Below are 25,439 nucleotides of genomic sequence, written 5' to 3' on the forward strand. Positions count from 1 at the left end.
ACACAGTACATTTTTTGTTTGCCTATTGACTTTTCAGCTTCCACTGTCTTGCACTATCCTATTTCTACTATCTATAGGATTTATCTCTGCAGTTCCTCTTCTGTGATTTCTGGGGTGTTTTCAGAGGGAATATACATGAGCTCATGTTCATTATGCAATGTTTAGCTGGCCATGTAGGGATTTTGAGAATCATTTCCTAGTCCTTGGGACCATATGGCAGCTCAGGTCTTTTGTCTATATGAGAATACTACTTTGGCAGAGTTCTTTTAGCCCCAAGAAGCCAGTTATGTAGAACCTTTTCTTTGTGTTTTCCTATATAGTAAAACTCTTCTCTCCATAACTATCAACATACTGGTGGCAAATTCCTTTTTATTGTTGTTTGTCTTTGTTTTGGAGACAGTCTTTCATATAACCCAGACTGGCCTTAAATACCATATATAGCTAAAGATGACCTTGAATGTCTGATCTCCTACCCTCACCTGCCTAAAGATGTGTTTACAAGCACATACCAATAGAGACAAGACAGTCTTACCAACTTACCCTGGCTGGCCTGAGACTATGTTATTGACCAGGCTAGGCAGCCCCATTCTTTCAGGGATCCTCCTTCTGCCTCCTATGTGCTAGGTGCTGAGATTGGAGGCATGAGTCATCACAACCAACCTTCCTTTTGAGAGTTATTTTCCTATATACCAGGCTAGCTTCAATCTTGCTATGGAAAAAATCAAGGATGACCCTGAACTTTTGATCCTCCTTCCTCTAACTTCCTTTACATTCCAAATGATAAGATCAGTTTATACAGTTTTACCTCACACTTCTAAAACATATATATATGTAAAATAGCCAAAACCACATTACAAATTTCATCTTTAGACTGTGGCTAAAATAACTATTTTTAGTTGAGGATCTAAAGAAATGTACCATCTACTCCTCTACTGCATATGCTCATAAAACCCTAGAAATTGACTCTTACTGTTTTAAAGGATGAAGGAATAAGTAAGACAACTATTCTGCCCTCACACCCCTATCATCCTAATAACTCAGGAGGCTGAGAATAGAGAGCTGGAGACCAGCCTAGGATACATGTCAAGACCCTATAAGAAAAGTCTAGCTTTGGGGACTGAAAAGGTGACTCAAGTGATTAAGAACACTGACTGTGCTTTCAAGGGACCCAAGTTTAATTTCCTGTACCCACATGGTAACTTACAACCATCTATAACTCTAATTCCAGAGGCTCTGATGCCCTCTTCTGGCCTCTGTGGACACAGACATACACATACTGCACAAATATACATGCAGGCAAAAGTACCCATACAAATAAAATAATTTTTAAAATCTAGCTTAAGCTAGCGAGATGGTTCAGTAGGTAAGAGCACATGCTGTCGAGATTGAGGACCTGAGTTAAGTCCTTGGGGCTACATGATGGAAAAAAACAATGAGACTTGGATGAACTAAGTCTGTTACCTTGGGTCTGTTTACCTTGTAAGCCTCAGGGTCTTGAGCCAAAACATCAGAACCAGGCAAAAGTGAAGTTGGAGATAAGCATACTAACACACACCTATAATCTGATTGTTTAGGAGGCTGAGACAAGAAGACTGCTACTAGTTTGAGAGCAGTCTAGGCTACATAGTAAGTTCCAGGCAAAGCTTATGTTACGGGCTACGTGAAACTCTGTCTTAAAGGGAGAAAAAGTTGTGAGGAAGTCATCTGCCTAAGTATCTTCAAGGCCGCTTTTAATTCTGAGCTCCATAAAACATCCCACATGAACAAACCTTGGGTGTATTAATGTCTCTGTGGTGACTCGTGGGTTCTCTTTGCTCTTTTGATGAACAAAAACAACCATTTGGACTTCTTTCTTTGCCAGGCTTCCTCCCTGTTGATGTAAGAGAGGGAGGCACATTGCAGAAAACTTGTGCATCACCCTCTGGGGAAGAATCATACTCCAGATGACATTGTAAAAGTTCCAAAAGGTCCTCTGATAAAAACTACTGGGCACAGCTGTAACTCCCAAACACAAATCTATTTCTACTTTTGTGTTGGATTTGAAGCATTAGAAACCTGTGGACACCCAATGAGGAACACTGGGCATATGGCTCTGGAAAAGACTGGTAGTTTCTCCTCTGTTATCAGAGAGCTTCAAAGTGTGTCTGTGATGCAGCAGCAGGGCACTGGCTGGGTTCAGGCTGCTATAAAGAAGTGCTGACATTTCAAAATATAGGGCCAATCCTTCATTTTCTAAGGTGTCTCTTAGACAGTGACTGTTTGTTCAGAAAGAGTATCCGAGATGATCAAACTGACACTCAGAGAAGAAAAGTCTAGAAGCTCCATATTTGTTTATGATGACTTGTTTTTGTTTTTATGTGGTTGATTGGCAACAAGTTCTCATGTATTCCATGCTGGTCTCGAATGATATATGTAGTGGAGGATGATCTTGAACTTGTGAATCTCCTACCTGCACCCTGAAGTTCTGGGTTTACAGACTTAGGCCACCATGCCCAGCTTATGTGGTGCTGGGGTTAGAACCCAGGGCTTTTTGCCTTCCAGGCTAAGCAAGCACTCTACCAACTGAGCTCCATCCCTAGATGTTCACCCTTTATTCAGTTTATGTCTGCCTTCCAAATTAGAGATTATAATTTGAGAGAACAGTCATCAATTTTTAAAAATTATTATTTTGATACAATGAAAAGTTAGATTTGAATGCAATATAAAGACCATTAAGTCATTAATTATTATTATTGTGTGTTTATAATGTGTGTATATGGGTATATATGGGTACAAGTGTCTTGGCTTCAGTTTTGAGATTAGAGAATAATTTTATTGAGTTAGTTCTCTCCTTCAGCCTTTATGTGGGTTCTGAAAGTCAAATTCAAGTCACCAGGTTTGTATGACAAACCTGATGGGGAGTTCAGAAGAGAGTGTCAGCTCTTTAGGAGCTGGAGTTACAGACAGTTACAAAGCACCCAACATGGGTGTTGGGAACCAAACTTGGGTCCCCTGAAGTGGTAGCAAGTAGTCCTAACCACTGAACCATTTCTCTAGTCTCCTGTTATTGTTCTTATTGCTTTTCTGTTTTTTAGTTTTGAGACAGTCTCCTGTGTAATCCACGCTGGCCTTGAATTCAGGATCCTTCTGCCTCAGCCTCCTAGAGAACTTTTTCTTTCATTTGAAACCTGATGTTTCATGGCCTTTGATTCTTTTTTTGTGGGGAAGGGGTACTGGAGATGGAACCCAAAGCCTTGCACATGATAAGCAACTGTTCCTTCAATGAGCCCTGAAGTCCAACCCTGAATACTTCATTATGTATTTCCTATGGACATTTGTTCTTTCCCACAACCCCAGTGTGACTATTGAATCAGGTCTCTCTCTCTCTCTCTCTCTCTCTCTCTCTCTCTCTCTCTCTCTCACACACACACACACACACACACACACACACACACATTTTTACACTCTGGTTTTCAGATCCTATTTTAAATAATTGTTCTAATAATGTTATAATGGTTAGTCACAAACGTTATTTAAAAAAGGACTAGAGAGGGGCTGGAGAGATGGCTCAGTGGTTAAGAGCATTGCCTGCTCTTTTAAGGGTCCTGAGTTCAATTCCCAGCAACCACATGGTGGCTCACAACCATCTGTAATGAGGTCTGGTGCCCTCTTCTGGCCTTCAGGCATACATGTAGTAAGGAGCTGCGGGCCTCTTCCCACAGCCGGTCTTACCGGGAAGATATTAGCCTACGTCCATCCTGGGTCGGAGCTTTATCGCGTCTGCCGGGGAGAGGGGAGCATGGCGTCTGCTCCAGGAGCAGAGCTGTAGAGTCTGAGCTCACTTCCTCTTCCTCCCAGCATTCTATCCTGTTTACTCCACCCACCTAAGGGGTAGCCTATCAAATGGGCCAAGGCAGTTTGTTTATTGACAAATGACCTTCCTCCATCATTTCCCTTTTTTCTGTTTAAACAAAAAAAAAAAAAAAGGAAGGCTTTAACATTAACATAGCAAAATTACATATAACAAAACAGTTATCAAGTAAAAATTACAATATTTGCATCTCTTTTATCTTTATCATAACTAAGGAAAACTATAACTATAACTATCTATCTATTATTCAACTCCATCAAAGACTCCAGAAGAATACAATATTACCTAAGCAAACAAAAAGTAAGCAACTTCTAAACTCTAGAAATGACAGAGACATCTCGCTACCTTGACAGTCACCCAAAGTTTCTCTGTACCGTTGGGGCATCCATCTTCGGCCTAAAGGCCCATAGTTTCCAGCACACATTTCCATGAAGCAGGAAATTTCAAAGGCAGTTCAGTCACTATCTGCTGTGTCCTGCAGAATGTCTCACATGAATTCATGTCTCTTTCATGAATCAGGAACCCCAAAAGATCATCTCACCTTTAGGCAAGTTCAGTAGTCCTCTCTCTGCGGGTTCTTTGTGTCCAGTTTATACAATAGTCCAGGCAAGAGCAGTTTCTTGCCCAAATAGCTATCAAACTCCATAAGGTGCCTCTTCGATGCCCGTCTTCTTTCTTCTTGAAGTAGATTGGTGCTGCCAGGAGCAGAGTGTCTCATTGTCATGAAAAACCCTAAGTTATTAAAGCACTTAAAATACCATATTCTCTAGCCTTTGAAAGATATGATGAATGCCTATTTGAAATATATGCATGCACATCTAGAAAATCTAACTAACATGACTACAAACTTGACTATTATTGATAATTATCCATTAACAACCTATAGACATTACATTTTTAAGTGAACTACACAATCACAATACCTTAATCAATATCAGAAATACATATACATATAATAAAATTGACCTTAAATTAATATCAGTAAACCAAGATTCATATCAATGCAAATTATTCACATCTATATCATCTCCCCCTTTAAATGTAAAAGAACATTTATAAACAATATATGGGAACATGGGCGCAGTTTTTTCTCTCCAAACTGCTTCCTGCTGAATGGGGGCGCTGTTATTCGGGTCTTTTATGGGATAACCTGTCTGCTAGGTTCATCTCAGTTGGCAGTTGAGCGAAGCAATTTTTTAAGGGTGTTCACAGCAACCCTTCAGGAGGGCGTGGTCTATCATACCATATCGTGATCAAAGAAGCAATCCACAGTGTCTCATCTTCTGTGAAAACAAAAGAAGAAACTCTTTTCCAAAGTATCATATCCTTAGATCCAAATTCTGAAGTCAAGGTATTTTGAAAATATCTATCTTGGATTAGTTCAGCAGCATTTATAAACAAATATCTTTTAGCAGCTGTTGCTCTTTTCTCAGCATTCAAACAATTCAAAGAGAGCATAATAGCATACAGTATCAAGATTTTCTGTGTACTTTCCATCTTTGTGCGGCTTTATTTTAACTCTATTTTGTTTATTTTTACTTTTGTTTTATATTTCCTGTATATCTTTGTCCTGGAATAACTCTGTAGACCAGACTGTCCTTGAACTCTCAGAGATCCTTCTGTCTCTGCCTTCCAGGCATGGGATTAAAGGTGTGTGCTACCACACCTTGAAGTCACAGAGGTAAATTTCCCTCTGCCTCCCAAGTGTTGGGATTAAAGGTGTGTACTACCACACCCAATTACTCTCTTTCTTCCTTATTTTACTTTTAAGAACTTTAATTTTCAGCCTGTATATATTTTTAAACACACTGTAAATCATTTAAAGTTTTCTTTGTCTTTGAATCTCTCTTTACTGTATCTCTCTCTTTTTCTGACCACACGAGCCTTTAAATTACTGAGCAATATGGGTAGGATTAAAGCCGTGGCTTTGCCAGCTAAATCCAGGCCATTCCTTAGCTTTCCAGCCTCATGGCGGAGGTACCGGCTGTAGCCATGTTTACCACCACAACTCTGTGGCGTTTCAAGGTCCTTGCCAGCAAACAAGCTGCAATACTATATCCACAGACAACACTCAAGTCCTCTCTCTGTAGTTGGCCCTCCTGCCTCAAACAGTCAGAGTTTGCCCTGGCAGGATGGACCAGAATGCCAGAGTTTTAAAACAGCACAACTTTTTTCCTGCTACGTCTGAAAACAAACAAGTATGCAGTCAGCTTTTATCAATACCTTTTAAGTGTTTCATGGCAGGACCTCTTAATGAGCTGCAGGGTTCTGCAGCTGAAGCTGAGTCAGGAAGCCTCTCTTAGATGAGAGCGCTTGCTTGCCTCTAGCAAGCAGAGCAGACCCGAGAAATTGTTGCTACCAAGAAAACATGCTTTACTCTATTCTTTCCCAAGCTTTCTCAAGCTTTCTGTAGATTCAGTGCCCCATGTCTGGGCGCCATCTGTAGTAGGGGCTGCGGGCCTCTTCCCACAGCCCGGCTCATGGTTGCCTGGCTAGCTTATGCCCCAAAATAACGACACACAAACTCTATTCTTTTAAACACTGCTTGGCCCATTTCTGTTCATGTATGTAGCACCCCAAGGAGCGCTTACCGGGAAGATTCTAGCCTACGTCCATCCTGGGTCGGAGCTTTATCGCGTCTGCCGGGGAGAGGGGAGCATGGCGTCTGCTCCAGGAGCAGAGCTGTAGAGTCTGAGCTCACTTCCTCTTCCTCCCAGCATTCTATCCTGTTTACTCCACCCACCTAAGGGGTAGCCTATCAAATGGGCCAAGGCAGTTTGTTTATTGACAAATGACCTTCCTCCATCACATACATGCAGAAAGAATATTGTATACATATAAATAAATAAATAAATAAATAAATAAATAAATAAATAAATATTTTTTTAAAAAAAGGACTAGAGAGATGGCTCAGCAGTCAAGAACACTGGCTGCTCTTCCAGACAACCCAGGTTCAATACTCAACATCTACATGTAACTCCATTTACAGGGGAATCCAATGCCTTCTTTAGGTCTTCATGGGCCTTGCATATGTGTGGTGCACAGATATACATGCAGGCAAAACACCCATACACATAGAATAAAATTAATAAGGTAAATAAAAGTATCAGGAAATACTGACAGTTCATAAGCATATAACTCATCTCTTGCTGCCATGGTGAATATAGTTCAGCTTACCGTGTTATTTAGCTTTTGCTTATAAAGCAAATATTCCCTTTGGCTGTCACAAACACGATAAGTGCTCAGGGGCTGGAGCTTTAGCTTGGTAATTGAGTGCTGGCTTGCCTGGCATGCATGAAATCCTACATCCCCAGAGCCAAATAAATAATGATCTATTCTAGGCTTCGCTATACTACGCTGTGTGCTCTTGACCCTCACATTCTCACATATGTCATTGTCTATCAAAGTGTGAAGGAAGAAGTATTCTGGAGGAACTACTTTTACCGCATCTCCTTGATTAAGCAGTCGGCTCAACTCACAGCACTGGCCGCCCAGCAGCAAGCCTCTGGAAAGGAAGAGAAAAGCAGCAGAGAGGATAATTTGCCTCTGACAGGTACATTCTGCAGAAAAGAGATCGTTCTCAAAGAAAAGATTTGACGTAAAATATTCCTGCTTAGAGATGCTAATGAGCTTGTCATCTTGTATGCATCAAAAATGTTGACATCTCTGTACAGAAAAATTCTTTTCTTTCCAAAGGAAATTTTCTTTTTTTGCTGCCCTTTCTGTCCCAGATTACATGTTTTCCCCAAGTGTTCTTTTGCTATCTCATTCTTGGTTTTGTTTTTGTTTTTGTTTTTGTTTTAACAAGATAGGATTTCTCTGTGTAGCCCTGGCTGTTCTAGAACTTGCTCTGTAAACAAGGCTGGTCTTGAACTCAGATCCACCTGCCTCTGCTTACTGAGTGCTGGAACTAAAGGTGTGCACCACCAGACTTCTTTTTTCTTTTTATTACTCTTGAACAACAATCTTCTCTATGTCTCCTTTCTTGCCCCTTTGAGCTTTGTTTTGTTTTGGAGTCTCTCTTAGTTCAGGCTGGCCTTGAGCTCCTGATCCTCCTGCCTATACACCTTAAGTGCTAGGGTTACAGACTTTGTACTACCAAGGCCAGATGTTTCTCAGACTTCTATTCATCCCAGTTTCCTTGGCGCTTATGGTTGTAGAGTCCAGTAGTTCTTATTCCAGTTCAGTTACAAGTACCTAGCTCTGAGCTAAGCTATTAAACATCAGAAACCTCCTGTGATGTATTAACAACCCTGTTTGCCAGGGAACAAGTTTTACAATGTCAGCAACTATTTAATGAACTATAGGGTTGAAGAGTTGGCAATTAAGAGCACTTCCTGCTCTTTCAAAGGACCCAGGTTCAGTTCCCAGCACCCATATGAATGGCTTACAGTTCCTTGTAGGAGATCTGACACACTCTTCTGACCTTCATGGGTACTCAGACATAAATATAAAGCTGGATGTGGTCACATGCACCTTTAATCCCAGTACCCTGGAGGCAGAGGCAGTCAGATCTCTAAGTTGGAGGCCATCTTGGTCTACACAGAGAATTCCAGACTAGCTTGAGATACATAGTAGAACCCTGACTCAAAATAACCAACCAAGCAAACAAGATAAATAAAAATAAATATTAAAATATATATTATATGATATTTTTATATATTTATTTTCTGGCACTGAGAGTGGATCCCAGCACCTTGCAAATACTAGGCAGGACCTCTGCTGAGCTATATCTTGAGCCTTTTTTTTTCATATTTCATGAGTGCCTGCTGTGTGTATTGGTATGTTCTAATTACCAATAGAATCATCTGATAAAAAGTGGGGCAATTTAGTTTGTGGAATTTTAGTTATGTCATATGACACAGGTTGTCTTTGCTATCTATTTGTTAAAGGTATTTGTAGAATATTCTAAGTGCATGGTTTTATTTCTTCTCTCTTATCACTTTCTTTTAAAAACCGTTTATGTGTTTAGCTGTACAAGTGTGTTCAGTGTGGTACACCTGCAGCTAGATCAGCCTCAGGAGCCATTTACCTTGATTTTTGAAACAGCATCTCTCTTTGACCTGGAGTTTGTAGAGTAGCATAAGCTGGCTGGCCAGCGAGCTCAGGAATCCTCTTAACTCTGGCAGGATTACGAGCGGGCACCTCCATGCCCGCCTATTTAGACAAGGTTTCTAGAGAGTGCACTCAGGTCTTCATGTTACTTTAAGCCCTATTTCTTCTCTTCTGTTGCTTTCTTCCAAGCTCTTATTTCTTATGCTTGTATATTCTGTCCTTCATATACTTTCTTTAGCTCTGAGTTCTCCCCATCTTTTTTTTTTTTTTTTTGGTTTTTCGAGACAGGGTTTCTCTGTGGCTTTGGTTCCTGTCCTGGAACTAGCTCTGTAGACCAGGCTGGTCTCGAACTCACAGATTCGCCTGCCTCTGCCTCCCGAGTGCTGGGATTAAAGGCGTGCACCACCATCGCCCGGCAAGGAGTTCTCCCCATCTTAAATCTGCTTTTAGTGACCTTTTCTTTGCTTTCTTGTTTTGTTCACTTTCCCCTTGTTGATATTTTTCCTAGCATTTTGAATTGGCAAATCATTTGTGTGTCTTCATTTTACTGAAATAAGTATTTGCTGCTGTGCAGTTTAGATTATGATATATTGTATTTCCAGTATTGCTATTTACTAGAAGTTCTAAGATTTAGTTTTATCTTTCCCTTTGTGCAGAGAGTTATCTAGTTACTACCAGTTGCTTGATGAAATAGCAACTGGAAGAAAAAGGGGGCAAACCTTAACAATTTCTAACTGCTTTAAGTTTATATTTATATTGCTCAAGGACCTTTAAAACATTACTAATTTTCACATTGTTGTATAATAGTCATAATTATTATCAACAAAATTTTATTTTTGTTTGAGCAACTTGAAGTTTTTGTATATGTGAAAAATATAAGCAACTTTAGTGAAAATTCCACTTGGGTCTTGGAAGAAGGTGTGTTCTCTGTCTAGTTCAGGAATCTTACGTTATATTGACAAAAATGTAATGTACTAATTGGTGGGTCACATATTTTATTGCCTTAATAAATGTTTTGTCTACTTGATCTATCTCAAAAAAAAAAAAAAAAAAAAGACACAGGTTATCCAGACTACTAGGAGAGGCTCTGAAACTACACTCAAGGTCAAGTTGCATATAGGTATCATCACAAATCCCAGCAAACTTTCATTCTTTAACATATCCTTAAATTACAGTTGGTTTTTGGCTTTTAGAAAGTAGCTTTTTGGGACAGGGTTTCACTGTGTAACCCCAGCTAGTGTTGAACTCCTAAACCATCCTTCTCTGCCCTTGAAATGCTAAGATTACAAGCGTGGGCTACCATTCCTGGCTTCCTTAAATTACTTGATTAGGAAATGCTGGGGTGGGAATATAGCTCAGTGGTAGAGCACTTACCTAGCATATGTGCAGATAATAATACGTTCAATACCCAGCACTGCCGAAAAGGGGGGGGAAAGGCCATTTTTTTCCAAAGACTGCCTGTTTAACAATGGACTTACAAGTATTTAGTAAAGACTGCTGGAGAGATAGCTCAGCAGTAAACAGTGTTACTCTTACAGAGGATTCAAATTCAGTCCCCAACACCCACATTAGCTCACATTGCCTGTAACTCCAGTACCAGGGGATTCAACACCCACTTCTGGTCTCTGAGGACACCACATGCAGGTACACATATCTACACTCAAACACACACACACAATTAAGTCTTTATATGATAACCAGCAGAATGAGATGAGGCATTGTGTTTTCCTTTGTGCTTTCTACCCAGGTTGATAACAGGGAAGCTTGAAAAATAGCTTCATTCTTAGTATCCTAAAAGAAAGCACAGAATCAATTTTACTGACACTGAAGTCCAAAGATGATTTCCTAATGAAAATCCCATATAAGGATATTGAATGTAGTTGCAGATTTAAAATGACATTCCCTCCAGACATGGTGATACACATATTTAATCCTAGCACTCAGGAGACAGGCATGTGGAGCTCTGTGAGTTCCAGGGTAGTTAGGGCTACATGATGAGATCCTGTCTCTAAATTGCTAAAAACAAAGGGACACTCACCAAAGAAGGAGGTTGACATGGTTGTGCCTGGCTATGTCATGTCATAACTTAAAGAGAGCTAAAAATATACCATAAATGCTCATTTCTGAAAATGATTTAATGTATCTGTAGATATTTTAGCTGTTCTTATGATACACATTCAGAACTAAATCAAGCAATTATTGTCTCTTTTATTCTCACTTCATAGAGGCAGTACGGCCCAAAACACCACCTGTCGTAATCAAATCTCAGCTTAAAACTCAAGAGGTAATACAGTTTTACATTATACCTAGTAGATGATGTCTAAAAATGAAGTTACTGGGTTAACTATCTCTGATACAATTTAAAACTGCTTAAGAGTGTCAGCCTTCTGTCTACAAGATGAGGAGTTCAGTATTTGAATAGTCAAAAGCCTATAGCTGAGAGCTGAGGTGATTTCCTGGCATAAATAATTCTAGATGTGCTCATCAGGAATCAGAGAATGGTTTGAGTGATCTAAACAGTGAGGGAGAATAATAGCCTCAGGTGGTAACGCACTCTGTTACCAAGCAACTGCCAGTTAGAAGGTTGGAAAGCAGTGAGCACTGTCTTACAGCTAGCAGAGAAGAAAAAAAATGAGACTGTGTTAAATTATGAGACATAGGTGTCATTTAGAAGCCATTTCAAGAGCTCTTTGGTTGCATTTCAGGATGAGGAGGAAATCTCTACCAGCCCAGGCGTTTCTGAGTTTGTCAGTGACGCCTTCGATGCCTGCAACTTAAATCAGGAGGATTTAAGAAAAGAAATGGAGCAACTTGTACTTGACAAAAAGCAAGAAGAAACAATTGCACTAGAAGGTGACACACAATGGCTTTGTTCTTATTCCTAATCCCAATCTCATTTTTTTATTGATATTTATTGAGCTCTACATTTTTCTCTGCTCTCCTCCCTGCCTCTCTCCTCCCTCCTTCAACCCTCCCCCAAGATCCCCATGCTCCCAATTTACTCAGGAGATCTTGTCTTTTTCTACTTTCTACTTCCCATGTAGGTTAGATCTATGTAAGTCTCTCTTAGTGTCCTCATTATTGTCTAAATTCTCTGGGATTGTGGTTTGTAGGATGGCTTTCTTTGCTTTATGTTTAAAAACCACCTATGAGTGAGTACATGTGATAATTGTCTTTTTGTGTCTGGGTTACCTCACTCAAAATAATGTTTTCTAGCTCCATCCATTTTCCTGCAAAATTCAAGCTGTCTTTTTTTTTCTGCTGTGTAGTACTCCATTATGTAAATGTACCACATTTTCTTTATCTATTCTTCAGTCGAGGGGGATTTAGATTATTTCCAGGTTCTGGCTATGACAAACAAAGCCACTATGAACATAGTTGAGCACATGTCCATGTGGCACGATTGAGCATCCTTTGGATATATACCCAAAAGTGGTATTGCTGGGTCTTGAGGAAGGTTGTTTCCTAATTTTCTGAGAAATCACCACACTGACATCCAAAGGGGTTGTACCAGCTTGCATTCCCACCAGCAAAGTAGAAGTGTTCCCTTTTCCCCACAACCTCTCCAGTATAAGTTGTCATCAGTGTTTTTGATTTTGGCCATTCTTACAGGTGTAAGATGGAATCTCAGATCTGTTTTGATTTGCATTACTCTGATGACTAAGGATGTTGAACATTTCTTTAAGTGTCTTTCAGCCATTTTAGATTCCTCTGTTGAGAGTTCTCTGTTTAGGTCTGGACTCCATTTTTTTATTGGATTATGTGATCTTTTGCTGTTCAATTTCTTGAGTTCTTTGTATATTTTGGAGATCAGACCTCTGATGTGGCGTTAGTGAAGATCTTTTCCCATTCTGTAGGCTGTCGTTTTGTCTTGTTGACTGTGTGTAGGGTGTAGGAAGGCTGCTCCCAGGTCTCTAAGGCTTTGCTGGGTGGGGGTGGGGCACAGGATGTGCCTCTGAGGGGCTAGGGTCTAGAGAGCAGGGCTTCCAGCCCAAGGCCCAGTCACTGACCTCTCCGTGGGTAGTCAGGGAAGGCTCCGCTGGTCTCACCTTCCTTTTTAAAAGCCATGTTTTGTTTTCTCTTATTTTCATAACACTCTGCCCTATCTTCTGCAATACCGAATCCAAGGTGCTGGGTTCAATATCAGGCAAGTGATAAAACTGGGCGTGGTGGTCACACCTGTAATCCCAACACTCAAGTGGTGGAAGCAGGATTAGCAATTCACATTCATCCTCAGGTAATATTGCCTTGGAGGCCAGCCTGGAATACATGATGCTCTGTCTCAAAGACAAAAGCCAGAGAGATGGCTCACTGCCAAGCCTGATGACCCAAGTTGGATTCCTAGGACCCACATGGTAGGAAGAGAGAATCAAATCCTGGAAATTATCCTCTGACCTCCACACATACTTTCACATTTTAAAAAGAGGAGGAAATGGGGAGCTGGAAATGTAGCTTAATAGTAGAGTGCTTACCTGGCAATGCCCGTGGCCCTGGGTTCCCATGCCTGGTACTCCAAAGAAAAAATGGCTAGGCCTTGTGTCAAGTGTTACAACTGAATGAAATGTTACAAGTATTATGAGTTCAAAGAGCACCTTTCTTTGCCTCTCCCTTTGTTTTCTGTAGAAGATTCTGCTGATTGGGAAAAGGAACTACAACAGGAGCTTCAGGAATATGAAGTGGTCGCAGAGTCCGAGAAGCGAGATGAAAACTGGGATAAAGAAATTGAAAAGATGCTGCAGGAGGAGAATTAGCTCCAAGCCAATTCTTAACATTGTGCTGAAATTAAATTTTGATGCTCGTTGAATCAGAAGACGCAAAAAAGTGTAACTTTATGCAATTTGAAATTATTCTTTTTCAAGCTAAAACTTGCCTCTTCTAAAGTATGTAGAACAGCTGTTGTAATAATCAAAAATAACAGGATATTGTATGTAACGTTTCATATAAATCAAATTAGCAATGTTGATATAGACAGCAGAACTCACTATACCACAGAAACACAGGTAAAATGGCTAGAGTTTGTTTTCCACAAGGTTGGCAACATAATTTATTCTTTAGTCATGTTTTCTAAGCATAGATACATACTCATTGCCTTTTTGTCAATACATGGTTAAAATACTTAATGGCTTAATTACTATCAGAATGACCAAATTATACCAAAGAACTCAAGAGAAAGCACTTTCAAAATTATTTTCTTGCCTGATATTTTCTAAAATTCTGTCTGAAAGCCAAAAGCTGAGGTAATTAAGTTCACTTAAATGACATAGACATCACCCAATTCAACGTTAGGAAGCACTGTGCAGGACTAGAGTTGTAGTAGGCACTTGCCTGTCATTTACAATGCCCCAGGATTATCTCAGCTAAAGAAGCAAGGTAGATTTGTTTAAAGAAAGTTTTACTTTCCCCTAGAACCTTTTCATTCTATTTTGTTAAGTATACCACAAATTCAACATCAGACTTTTTGTAAGAACTGGGACCATCAATCCTTTTTGTATTAACAACCTTAAAGAAGCCCGTTTACCTTAAGGTTTGTTCTCATGGTAATGGTCACTATGTATAAATGTCTTAATTAAATGATTAGCCTCTATAGAATGATCCTCTTTGGAGTATAAGTTCTAGAATTTCCTAATTAATCTATCCTGTATTCTGCCATGCCTGCAGGCATCTGTTCATAGGATGTGATCATTTTAAAAGGGCAAGGTGATTTAATGTTAGAAAACTAACTAGCGTTCACCTTTTGTATTTTCACAACACCTTTATTTCATAATGGGAATAAAATCAAGACATTTCTTTCTAAGGAAATTGTATGTATTTATATTCTTATATCTGTAAAAACTGGTCTATGGTCCTCTGGCATAGGTGGTCAGTGAGAGAACCGAGAATGGATGTAAGCATTACTCTCGTGTTCATCATTTCAGATAAGGGCTGATAAAATGAACCAGACTGCCTCACCTCATGTCACTTCCTTTTATCAATAAGTTTGAGTATTCTATGAGGCCATTGACCCAAGTGAAAGGATTTCCACTTGCAACATCAGAAACCACTCTACTAAAGCAAAAAGTGCTCATTTAGGTTTAATATGGTTTGGAGACAGGGTCTCCTGTAGTTCTGGCTGGCCTGGAATTCATTCTATAGATCAGGCTGGTCTCAAATTTAAAGTAATCCTCCTATCTCTGCTTCTGCATCTGAGTGATGATTTGTTAATTTGGTAGAGGAAAAGAATATGTTGGAATGATTTTTTTTTTTTTAATTTTTCGAGACAGGGTTTCTCTGTGGTTTTGGAGCCTGTCCTGGAACTAGCTCTTGTAGACCAGGCTGGTCTCGAACTCACAGAGATCCACCTGCCTCTGCCTCCCGAGTGCTGGGATTACAGGCGTGCACCACCACCGCCCGGCTGTTGGAATGATTTTTAAGCAGCTAAGAATCATAGGTATAAGCAAATCCAAGCATGATAATGCCTGGTTCTTAATACATGCATATGTATATATTTGGTTTTTTTGAAACAAAGTCTCCCTATAGAGATCAAGCTGGCCTAGAACTCACAAAGAACTGCTTGCCTTTGCTTCCTGAGTGCTTTGTGTAAAGGAGCACCACCATACCCAGCCTATTTTTTTGTTTCTTTAAAGACAGGGTCTCACTGTGTAACTCCAGCAAGCATCAAACTCAGAGATATGCTTGCCTTTACCTTCCAAATGCTGAGAGGAAAGATGCACCACTATACCTGGCTTACATGAAAATTCTTACTGATGAATAAACACAAAGAAATGAAGATTTCAGAGAAGGAAGAAAAATAAGGTTGGGCTTAGTAGTATATGCCTGTAATCTCAGAACTTGGAAGGTAGATGCAGAAAATCAAGTTCAGACTAAATATAACTTTATAGTGAGTTCAAGGCCAGCCTGGGCTACATGAAGCCCTAACTCAAAAAATTCAAAACAAACAAGTTGAAATTTCCTTATGAAGTGGGTGATCTCAGTTGTTGAAAGTTAACTTAAGCAGATGAGTTGGCTCATTGGATAAAAGCACTTGCCACGCAAACCTAATTCCACCAGAACTCATGGAAAGAATGCACCAACTCCCAAAAGTTGTTCCCTGACCTCCACATTCTCACCATGGTGAACATGTCCATATACATACAGGCACACACAATTTTATATGTGTGTGTGTGTGTGTGTAGTAGGAGCAGCGGGCTGCGTTCTGCCACCCAGCTCCTGGCCGCCTGGCTAGCTTATGCTCCAAAATAACAACCCACAAATTGTATTCATTTAAACACTGCCTGGCCCATTAGCTCCAGCCTCTTAATGGCTAATTCTTACATCTTGATTACCCATTTCTATTAATGTGTGTAGCACCCCAAGATGCGCTTACCAAGAAAATTCTAGCCTACGTCCATCCTGGGTCGGAGCTTCATCGCATCTGCCCCAGAGAGCAGAGCTAAGGCCTATGAGTTCACTTCCTCTTCCAGCATTCTGTTCTGTTTACTCCACCCACCTAAAGGCTGGCCAATCAAATGGGCCAAGGCAGTTTATTAGCCAATGACCTTCCTCCATCGTGTGTGTGTGTGTGTGTGTGTGTGTGTGTGTGTGTGTGTGTGTGTGTGTGTGTGTGAGTATAGGTATCCATGGAGGCCAGAAGAGGATATCAGATTGTCTGGAGCTGTAGTTAAAAAAGGCAGTAAGTTGTTCAACATAGGTGCTAGAAGCTGAATTTCAGTTCTCTGCAAAATCAGTATAACTGTCTCTCCTGCCCCAATTGATGGAGGTGGGTCTTGTATCTATCTGTTGCTTTCATTGGTTAACTAATAAACTGCCTAGGCCCATTTGATAGGCCAACCCTTAGGTGGGTGGAGTAAACAGAACAGAATGCTGGGAGAAAGAAGCCGAGTCAGGGAGTCACCATGATTCTCCCACTCCAGACAGACGCAGGTTAAGATCTTTCCTGGTAAGCCAGCTCGTGGTACTACACAGAATATTAAAAATGGGTTAGATCAATATGTAAGAGCTAGCCAATAAGAGGCTGGAACTAATGGGCCAGGCAGTGATTAAAAGAATACAGTTTCCGTGTAATTATTTCGGGGCATAAAGCTAGCCATGCGGGCGGCCGGGTGCCTGGGACACAGCCCCGCCACACTTATTCCTGGTAAAGCTAAACGGGTGGCGGAACACAGCCCCGCCGCTCTTATTACAACACCCAATGATAAGTTAAAATAAAGTTAAGCTGGGCAGTGGTGCCACATATCTTTAATCCCAGCACTCAGGAGGCAGAGACAGGAGGATCTCTTGAGTTTGAGGCCATCCTGGTCTATGGAACAAGTTCCAGGACGGCCAGGACTACACAGAGAAACCTTACCTTGAAAAACCAAGAAATAAAAACTAAAAAGTTAAACTAGAAAAACTTACCTCCAGAGACAAAGCAACCATTATATCTGTATGCACATTGCTTTAAGATGTATTATAAGCTGATGATTTTCTGTGATCAAAATATTATTGGACTATTCAGCAATAGAGTTCTTACCTAGCATTTGTGAGGCCCCGAGGATTTTTTTTTTTATTTTTATTACTGTACATGCAAGTACTCTTCTACATTTGTGGGGATCAGAGAATAACTTTCAGGACTTAGTTATTGCCTTCTACCTTTATGTGCTTCCAGGGATCAAACTGCACAGCACTTACATTTATCCAGTGAGCCATCTCACCAGACCCTGGGGGTTATTTTTTATTTTTTTATTTTATTTTTTTAAAGATTTATTTATTATGTATACAGTGTTCTGCCTGCATATATGTCTACATGACAGAAGGAAGCAGCAGATCTCATTACAGATGGCTGTGAGCCGCCATGTGGTTGCCAGGAATTGAACTCAGGATCTTTGGAAGAGCAGTCTGTGCTCTTAACCTCTGAGCCATCTCTCCAGCCCGAGGATTGTTTTTTAAACAAATTTGTTTTTTAGTTTTTGTCTTACTTAGGTTTTTATTGCTGTGAAGAGACACCATGACCATGCCAACCCTTATAAATAAAAACATTTAATTGAAACTGGGCAGTAGTGGCACATGCCTTTAATCCCAGCACTCGGGAGGCAGAGGCAAGCAAATCTCTGTGAGTTCAAGACCAGCCTGGTCTACAAGAGCTAATTTCAGGACAGGCCCCAAAGCTACAGAGAAACCGTGTCTCAAAAAAAAAAAAAAGAAAGAAAGAAGGAAGGAAGGAAGGAAGGAAGGAAGGAAGGAAGGAAGAAAGAAAGAAAGAAAGAAAGAAAGAAAGAAAGAAAGAAAGAAAGAAAGAAAGAAAAGAAAGAAAGAAAGAAAAGAGAAAGAAAGAAAAGAAAAAAACCATTTAATTGAGGGGGCTGGCTTACAGTTTCAGAGGTTCAGTCCATTATCATCATGGCAGGAAGCAAGGCAGAGAGCAGGCAGAAGTGGTGCTAGAGCTGAGACTAACAGGAAGTTGATAATAGTCATACTGAGGGAAGCTTGAGCAAAAGAGATCCCAGAGCCCACCCCCACAGTGACGTGCTTCTTCCAATGAGGCCACACCTCCTAATAGTGCCACTCCCTTTGGGGGGGTCATTTTCTTTCAAACCACCACAGTTTTTTTAAAACTTAAGTGAGTCTAGCACCTTTAATTCTAGCACTTGGGGGCAGAGGCAAGCAGATCTCTGTAAGTTTAAAGGCAGCCTGCTCTACACAGTTCCAGACCAGCCAGAACTATTTGAGACTTTATCTCAAAAAATAAACAAACAAACATGTGCATGTTTCTGTGGGAACTAAGAAGAAGGCTCAGAGGATAAAGGTGCTTGTCTCCAAGCCTGCTGACTTGAGAGCGACCCCTGGGACTGAGGTGGTAAAATGAGGACTCCCCACAAGTTGCCCTCTGCCCTCTAGACATATGCCATGGCACATGCGTGCACATGTGTGTACACAAACATGCCCACAAATGTAATTTTAAAAATATGTAAGTCAGGTGTGGTGGCACACACCTTTTTAATCCCAGCACTCAGGAGACAGAGACAGATGGATCTCTCTTGAGTTTGAGACTAGCTTGGTCTACATAGGAAGTTCCTTGACAGCCAGGGTTGTATAGAGAGACACTGTCTCAGAAAATAAGCAAAGAAAGAGGCCTCTGAGGCGAAGGATATGTCAATAGTAGGGTACTTGCCTAGCATGTACAAGGTGCTAGGCTCAATCCTCAGAGCCACTAAAACATTTCATATAATGAATGGCACTTCTACTTTCTTTTGTTTTAGAATTTTTTATATATACAATGTCTTTTCAAATCTATCCCCAACCTCCCCTCCTGTTTCCCTTGACTCCCCTATGTATACATGGCTCTGCTTTCAAAGGTTAAATTTGGTGGGACATAAAAGATGACTCAGTGGGTAAAAGTAATGAAAGGACCTGAGTTCAGATTCCAGAAACCATGTTTAAAAATTTGGGGTGGTGGCTGGAGAGATGGTTCAGCCATTAAGAGGCTAAACTCATAATTTAAAAGGTGGAGGGGGCAGGGACTGGAGAGAAGGCTCAGTAGTTCAGACTATTTGCTGCTCTTCCAGAGAACACAAGTTTAGTTCCTAGCACTCATAACCACCTAGAAGTCTAGTTCCAAGCAATCCAAACCCTCTCTGGCCTCTTCAGTTACCTACATAGGCATGACTAACATAAACAGACACATAATTCCATTTTTTTAATGGAGAGGTTGATTTTGCAATACCATTATTAGCAAACTACATCCAGGGCCTTCTGCATGCCAGGTAAGCTCTCTACACCTAAACATAAAGCTAAGTATATTGTCTCCGCTTACAAACCCCCAATATATGGCAGTCTGAGCAGAAGAGAAGGTATAACCAATGATAAAAAACAGCCAGCTGCAGCAGTAAGGTTTTCTGTGTTTCTGAAGCTTAGAAAGGCTCTGGAATTCTGGAGACACACTGCTCCTACCCCTACACTTTAACAGCTGCACGATATTGTAGTAGGCCACTTGCTGACTCTGTTGCAATCTCAAGGAGAAAGCCAAGGGTGAGTGCTGTGACACACAGAAGCTAGTGGTTGAAATGGCTCCAAGCAACTGGCAGTCCAGGCAAGGCAGGTTACAAGATCTGTTTTAAAATCCTTGTGTAATTTGACTTCTAAAAATAACTACATCATTTTGATTTTTAAGACTTTTTTTTCTTTTTAGACAGGATTTAACTCTTTAGACCAGGCTTGCCTGAAATGCAGTTTTCTGTGGGTGTTTTACCTTCATGTATGTCTGCACCACATATGTGCCCAGTGGCCAAGAAAACCTGAAGAGGGCATTAAATTCTCTGGAACTGGAGTTACAGACGGTTGTGAGTTGCCATGCGGGTGCTGGAATCCAAACCTCAGTCCTCTGTTAGAACAGCAAGTAGGTAGGTGGAGTAAACAGAACAGAATGCTGGGAAAAAGAAGCCGAGTCAGGCAGTTGCCATGATTCTCCCACTCCAGACAGACGCAGGTTAAGATCTTTCCTGGTAAACTAGCTCATGGTGCTACACAGAATATTAGAAATGGGTTAGATCAATATGTAAGAGCTAGCCAGTAAGAGGCTGGAACTAATGGGCCAGACAGTGTTTATTTTATTTATTTATTTGTTTGTTTGTTTGTTTTTGGTTTTTCGAGACAGGGTTTCTCTGTAGTTTTGGAGCCTGTCCTGGAACTAGCTCTTGTAGACCAGGCTGGTCTCGAACTCACAGAGATCCGCCTGCCTCTGCCTCCCGAGTGCTGGGATTAAAGGCGTGCGCCACCACCGCCCGGCCAGACAGTGTTTAAAAGAATACAGTTTCCGTGTAATTATTTCCGGTAAAGCTAGCCGGGTGGCAGTGGGAAGCAGCCCCACCGCTCCCACTACTACAGTGAGCTGTGAGGTTTCAAATGCTCAGGCTACGCCCAGTGGCCCAGTGTCACTCTCTTCCTGCTGCCTTTGGATCCAGGTATAGACCTCACAGCTCCTTCTCCAGCACCATGTCTGCTAGCTAAGGTAGGAAGAAAGCCAGTTCACAGGCTCCAAAACCACAGAGAAACCCTGTCTCGAAGAAAAAAAAAAGCAAAAAAAGAAAGCCAGTTCCAAGACAAACTGCCTTACACATTGAAACCCTGTTTTAAAAAATAGTTTGGAGGAGAGGGGGCTGGAGATTTTGTTCAGTTGGTAGAATGCTTACCTAGTGAGTGTGAAGTACTAGGTTTGATACTCGGGCATCAAACAAGCAGGGTGTGGTGGCACATGACTATAATCCCTTAAATCAGGAGGCAGAAAGGTCAGAAGTTCAAAGTGATCCTTGACTTCATTGCAAATTCTGTTCCAATCCGGACCACAGGAGAGCCTGTTCAAATGTGTTTTTTTTTTTTTTTCAAATTAAAAATCTCTAGCACTTGAAAGGCAAAAACAGGCAGATCCCTGTGAATTCAAGGCCAGCCTGGTCTATGTAGTGAGTTCAAGGACAGCCAGAGCTGTGTAGACTCTTTCTCAAAAAAGGAAGAAAGGAAAGAAAGGAAGGAAGGAAGGTCAAATTTAGGGCTGGAGAGATGGCTCAGCGGTTAAGAGCACTGCCTGCTCTTCCAAAGGTCCTGAGTTCAATTCCCAGCAACCACATGGTGGCTCGCAACCATCTGTAATGAGGTCTGGTGCCCTCTTCTGGCCTGCAGGCATACACACAGACAGAATATTGTATACATAATAAATAAATAAATATTTTTAAAAAATAAAAAAAGAAAAAAGAAAAAAAAGAAAAAAATCAAATTTAAAAAATATCAATTAAATAAAAGAAGACTTTGTACAAGGAAATAGTTGAGTTGCAAACATAAGAACCTGGACTTAAAACCCAGAGCCCACATAAAAAAGCCTGGCATAAACTGGGTATGGTGGCGCACGCCTTTAATTCTAGCACTCAGGAGGCAGAGGCAGGCAAATCTCTAGGAGTTCAAGGTCAGCATGAAGGTCAGCATGGTCTACATAGTGAGATCCAGACCAGTTAGGGTTTCATAATAAGGCTCTGTCTCAAAAAAAAAAAAAAAAAAAAAAAAAAAAAAGGCCTGGACACCCCAGTGCAGTGGAAGTGAAGGCAGGAGGATCTCTGGGGCTCACTGGCCAACAGCCTAGCCTCATTGCCAGCTTCAAGTACATGAGAGAACCTGTCTCAAATAACAAAGTGAATGTCGCCTGGGGAATGACACCTGAGGTTGAATTCTAGACTCGACATGAATGTACACCTCCTTCTTCCCTACACACACACAACAAAAAAAAAAAAATGGTAGTTGGGGAAGTAAAAAGTAAAATTGTTGAATGTCTCCAAGTGCCAATAAGGTAATATAAATGAAAAAGTAAAATGTACCAAACATTTAATGTAGCTTTTCCACCTCTTAGACCAAGCACCACTTCAGTTATAAAATGAACTGGAAAGTCGCCACTAGTCCTATCCCAGAACGCTGATTCGTACAGTGCTGACTCATCCATACCATTGTATGCAAATATTTTAAGTGATATGGTCAAAAATATAAGTCTAAAAATAGAAAAGTTACTCAACTAGACCAATAAGATGGCTCAGAAGATAAAGGCACCTGCCACCAAGTCTGACAACCTGTGTGCAGTTATCAGGACCCACATAGTGAAAGCAGAGAACAGACTTCACAAGTTGTCATCTGTCCTCCACAAGCACACCACAACACGAAACACACAGAGAATGTAGGTCATTTTCTTTTTTTTTTTTTTTTTTTGGTTTTTCGAGACAGGGTTTCTCTGTAGGTCATTTTCTAAAGTTATTCAGTTACGTGGAATGACAGTGTTTCATATTGTGCTGCTGATAATATAATAGAGATTGGGGAATTTCTCTTTGGGAAAGCCAATAGTGGAAGTCTTTAAGTGGAAAGCTGACTAATAGTTCCTCTCTCAGGGAGTATAAAACACTATAATCACCTAAGAAAATAACTACTTAGTAAAGTTAAAGACAAATCGCTCCTGTGGCGAGTACACTAAATGGTATGTGTAACCATGTTCACAATAGTGGTGTTCTAATGACCTCAGTCTGCACCCAAACCCAAAGTCAATCACCAGTAGAATGGAATCATAATTACACTGTGATTCTACAATGGGATGCTAAAAGTATGAGCAAACAGCAGCACACAGTGATGGAAATGAACTCAAGAGTCTCACAAATATAATGTCTAAACACACACACAATATTGTCTGATTTGATTTTTTTAAAGACAGTCTCATATAGCCCAGTCTGGCCTCAAAAACTCTATGTGACCCATGTTGTCTTTGAACTTGTCATCCTCCTGCATATACCTCCCAAGTGCTGGGACTTCATGCATGCACCTCTAAAGCTCTATTTTGAAAAAATTGTGCTTGTAGTGGTGGCGCATCTGTACGAGTTCAAGGCCAACCTAGTCTACAAGTGAGTTCCAAGACAGAATTTCATTGACCCTTTCTCAACACACACACACACTTAAGTAGGACTTGAAAAGAGAATGACATCACATATACAAACTTCTAACACAGGCAAAATTAAGCAATGTAGTTAGTGAAGTCTAAGTGAAATAGCTACTGTGAAAAAAAGCATTCAGTATGCTGCCAGGTAGTATACACCTGCAATCCCAGCAACTTGGGAGGATAGGCAAGAGGGTCACAAGTTTAAAGGCAGCCTGGGCTACATAGGGAGTTCAAAATTCACAAAGACAACTTAGCCAGACTGTCTAAAATTAAGAATGTTTGCTTTAGCAACACATAAACTTTGGCCCCTGCACAAAGGTAACACACAAATTCATGAAGCAGTCCATAATCTTTTAAAAGATTTTTTTTTTTTTTTTTTTTTTTTTTTTTTTTTTTTTTGGTTTTACGAGGCAGGGTTTCTCTGTGGTTTTGGAGCCTGTCCTGGAACTAGCTCTGTAGACCAGGCTGGTCTCGAACTCACAGAGATTTGCCTGCCTCTGCCTCCCGAGTGCTGGGATTAAAGGTGTGCGCCACCACCGCCCGGCCTTTTAAAAGATTTTTATTTTTATATGTTTGTCTCTATGCAGTTTTGTGTATATAAGTGCAGTGTCTGCAGAGCCCCAAAGAGGGCGCCAGGTCCCCTGGAGCTAGAGTCACAGCCAGTTGTGACCTGCCTGATGCAGGTGCCAGTAATTGAACTCATCCTCTGCAAGAACAATTGTTCTTAACCACTGCACCATCTCTCCAGCCCCTAAAAATAAAATTTTAAAAGGAGTCGAGTTTTCCCTGAGTTGAATTCCTAGTACCACTTTTTTTTTTCTTTTTGACACAGGGTCTGACTATGTAGCCCTGGTAGAACTTGCTAAATAGATGAGACCTATTTCTGCCTGCTGTGTTATGGTCTTAAAAGGGTACATCTTGACCTGGTTGGTGGTGGTGGTGCTCGCCTTTAATCCCAGCACTTGGAGGCAGAGGCAGGTGGATCTTAGGGAGTTCAAGGCCAGCCTGGTCTACAAAACGAGTTCCAGGACAGCCAGAGATGCTACACAGAGAAACTCTTTCTCAAAAAAACAGACAAAAAAAAGAGTATGGCTCTTTTAGAAATTATATAGTACATGTTTAGAAAAAAGGCCTGTATTACACAGAATTAGGAAATCAAGATGAAAAGTTAATAGTTGCCTAAAACAAGGAAAACAGTGTCTGCCACTACATAAAACATCTCCAGCTCAAACTTGTCTCCTGTCCCAGAAACCTTTGGCCAAACTCAAATGATCTATAGGACCTGAGGGCTTGGGACGATTCAAAGAACTCTGGAAACAATTGCCAGGTAGCTGCTCCTCCAGGTCCACTGAGGGTGAAGGCTACTGACTACAAGAGGCTTACAGTGCTGTTCCCAGCCAAACGTCCGAAGTTTCATTCTTCCAAATCATGTTTTTTTAAAATTTTTTATTTATTAGCTTAATTTTTTCCAGATAGTATGTTTTGATAGTGTTTTCCTTCCTCAACTCCTCCCAGATCCTCCTCACCTCCTTATCAATCCATATTCATATTCTTTCCCTCTTTCAAAACAAAAACAAAAAATCAAAACATATAAATTCCAAAAGACCAAATAAATAAATAACATACTAAACAAACACAAAGAGCAGACCAAAAGTCCAAATCATATGTTAAAGGAAGCCTGTATTGTGCCGTGATTATGTAAATGAAGAGCTGAGTCATTGTCTTTCCTGCTAAAACTACAGATGGTAGGCTGTGCTGGCCTACCAACAAAAGGCCCAATACAGAGTCTCTCTGGAAAATAATTAGGGTGTGATCTTTTTAAGACAAGGTCTCTATGTAGACCTGGCTGCCCTGGAACTCACTATGTAGATCAAACTCAGATCTGCCTTGCCTCTGCCTCCCAAGTGCCACCCTGGTAGTGACTGGAGATAAACAGTTTTATTGAGTGTTTAAAATGGCAGGACTGGGAATGTAGCTCAATGGCCAGATTCGTGCTAGACATTCAGAAAGCCCTGGGTTTAATCTCCAGCCCCCAAAGAAAACTCTAGGCAGCCGGGAGGTGGTGGTTTCACACACCTTTAATCCCAGCACTCAGGAGGCAGA

At 40.8% G+C, this 25,439-nt stretch overlaps 1 protein-coding gene across 1 annotated transcript in view; it reads left to right on the forward strand.

Moving 5' to 3' along the window:
• Nucleotides 1-14,693, forward strand: part of Syap1 (synapse associated protein 1) — a 31,737-nt gene extending 17,044 nt beyond the window's left edge. The window contains exons 6-9 of the mRNA XM_057760351.1: nt 7,258-7,403; nt 11,131-11,189; nt 11,611-11,758; nt 13,529-14,693. Coding sequence (XP_057616334.1) covers nt 7,258-7,403; nt 11,131-11,189; nt 11,611-11,758; nt 13,529-13,656 — 481 coding nt within the window. The 3' untranslated portion in view covers nt 13,657-14,693. The remainder of the gene's footprint in view (nt 1-7,257; nt 7,404-11,130; nt 11,190-11,610; nt 11,759-13,528) is intronic.
• The last annotated feature ends 10,746 nt before the right edge of the window (nt 14,694-25,439 follow it).

The sequence above is a fragment of the Chionomys nivalis genome, chromosome X (genome assembly GCF_950005125.1).
Source record: "Chionomys nivalis chromosome X, mChiNiv1.1, whole genome shotgun sequence".
NCBI lineage: Eukaryota > Metazoa > Chordata > Mammalia > Rodentia > Cricetidae > Chionomys > Chionomys nivalis.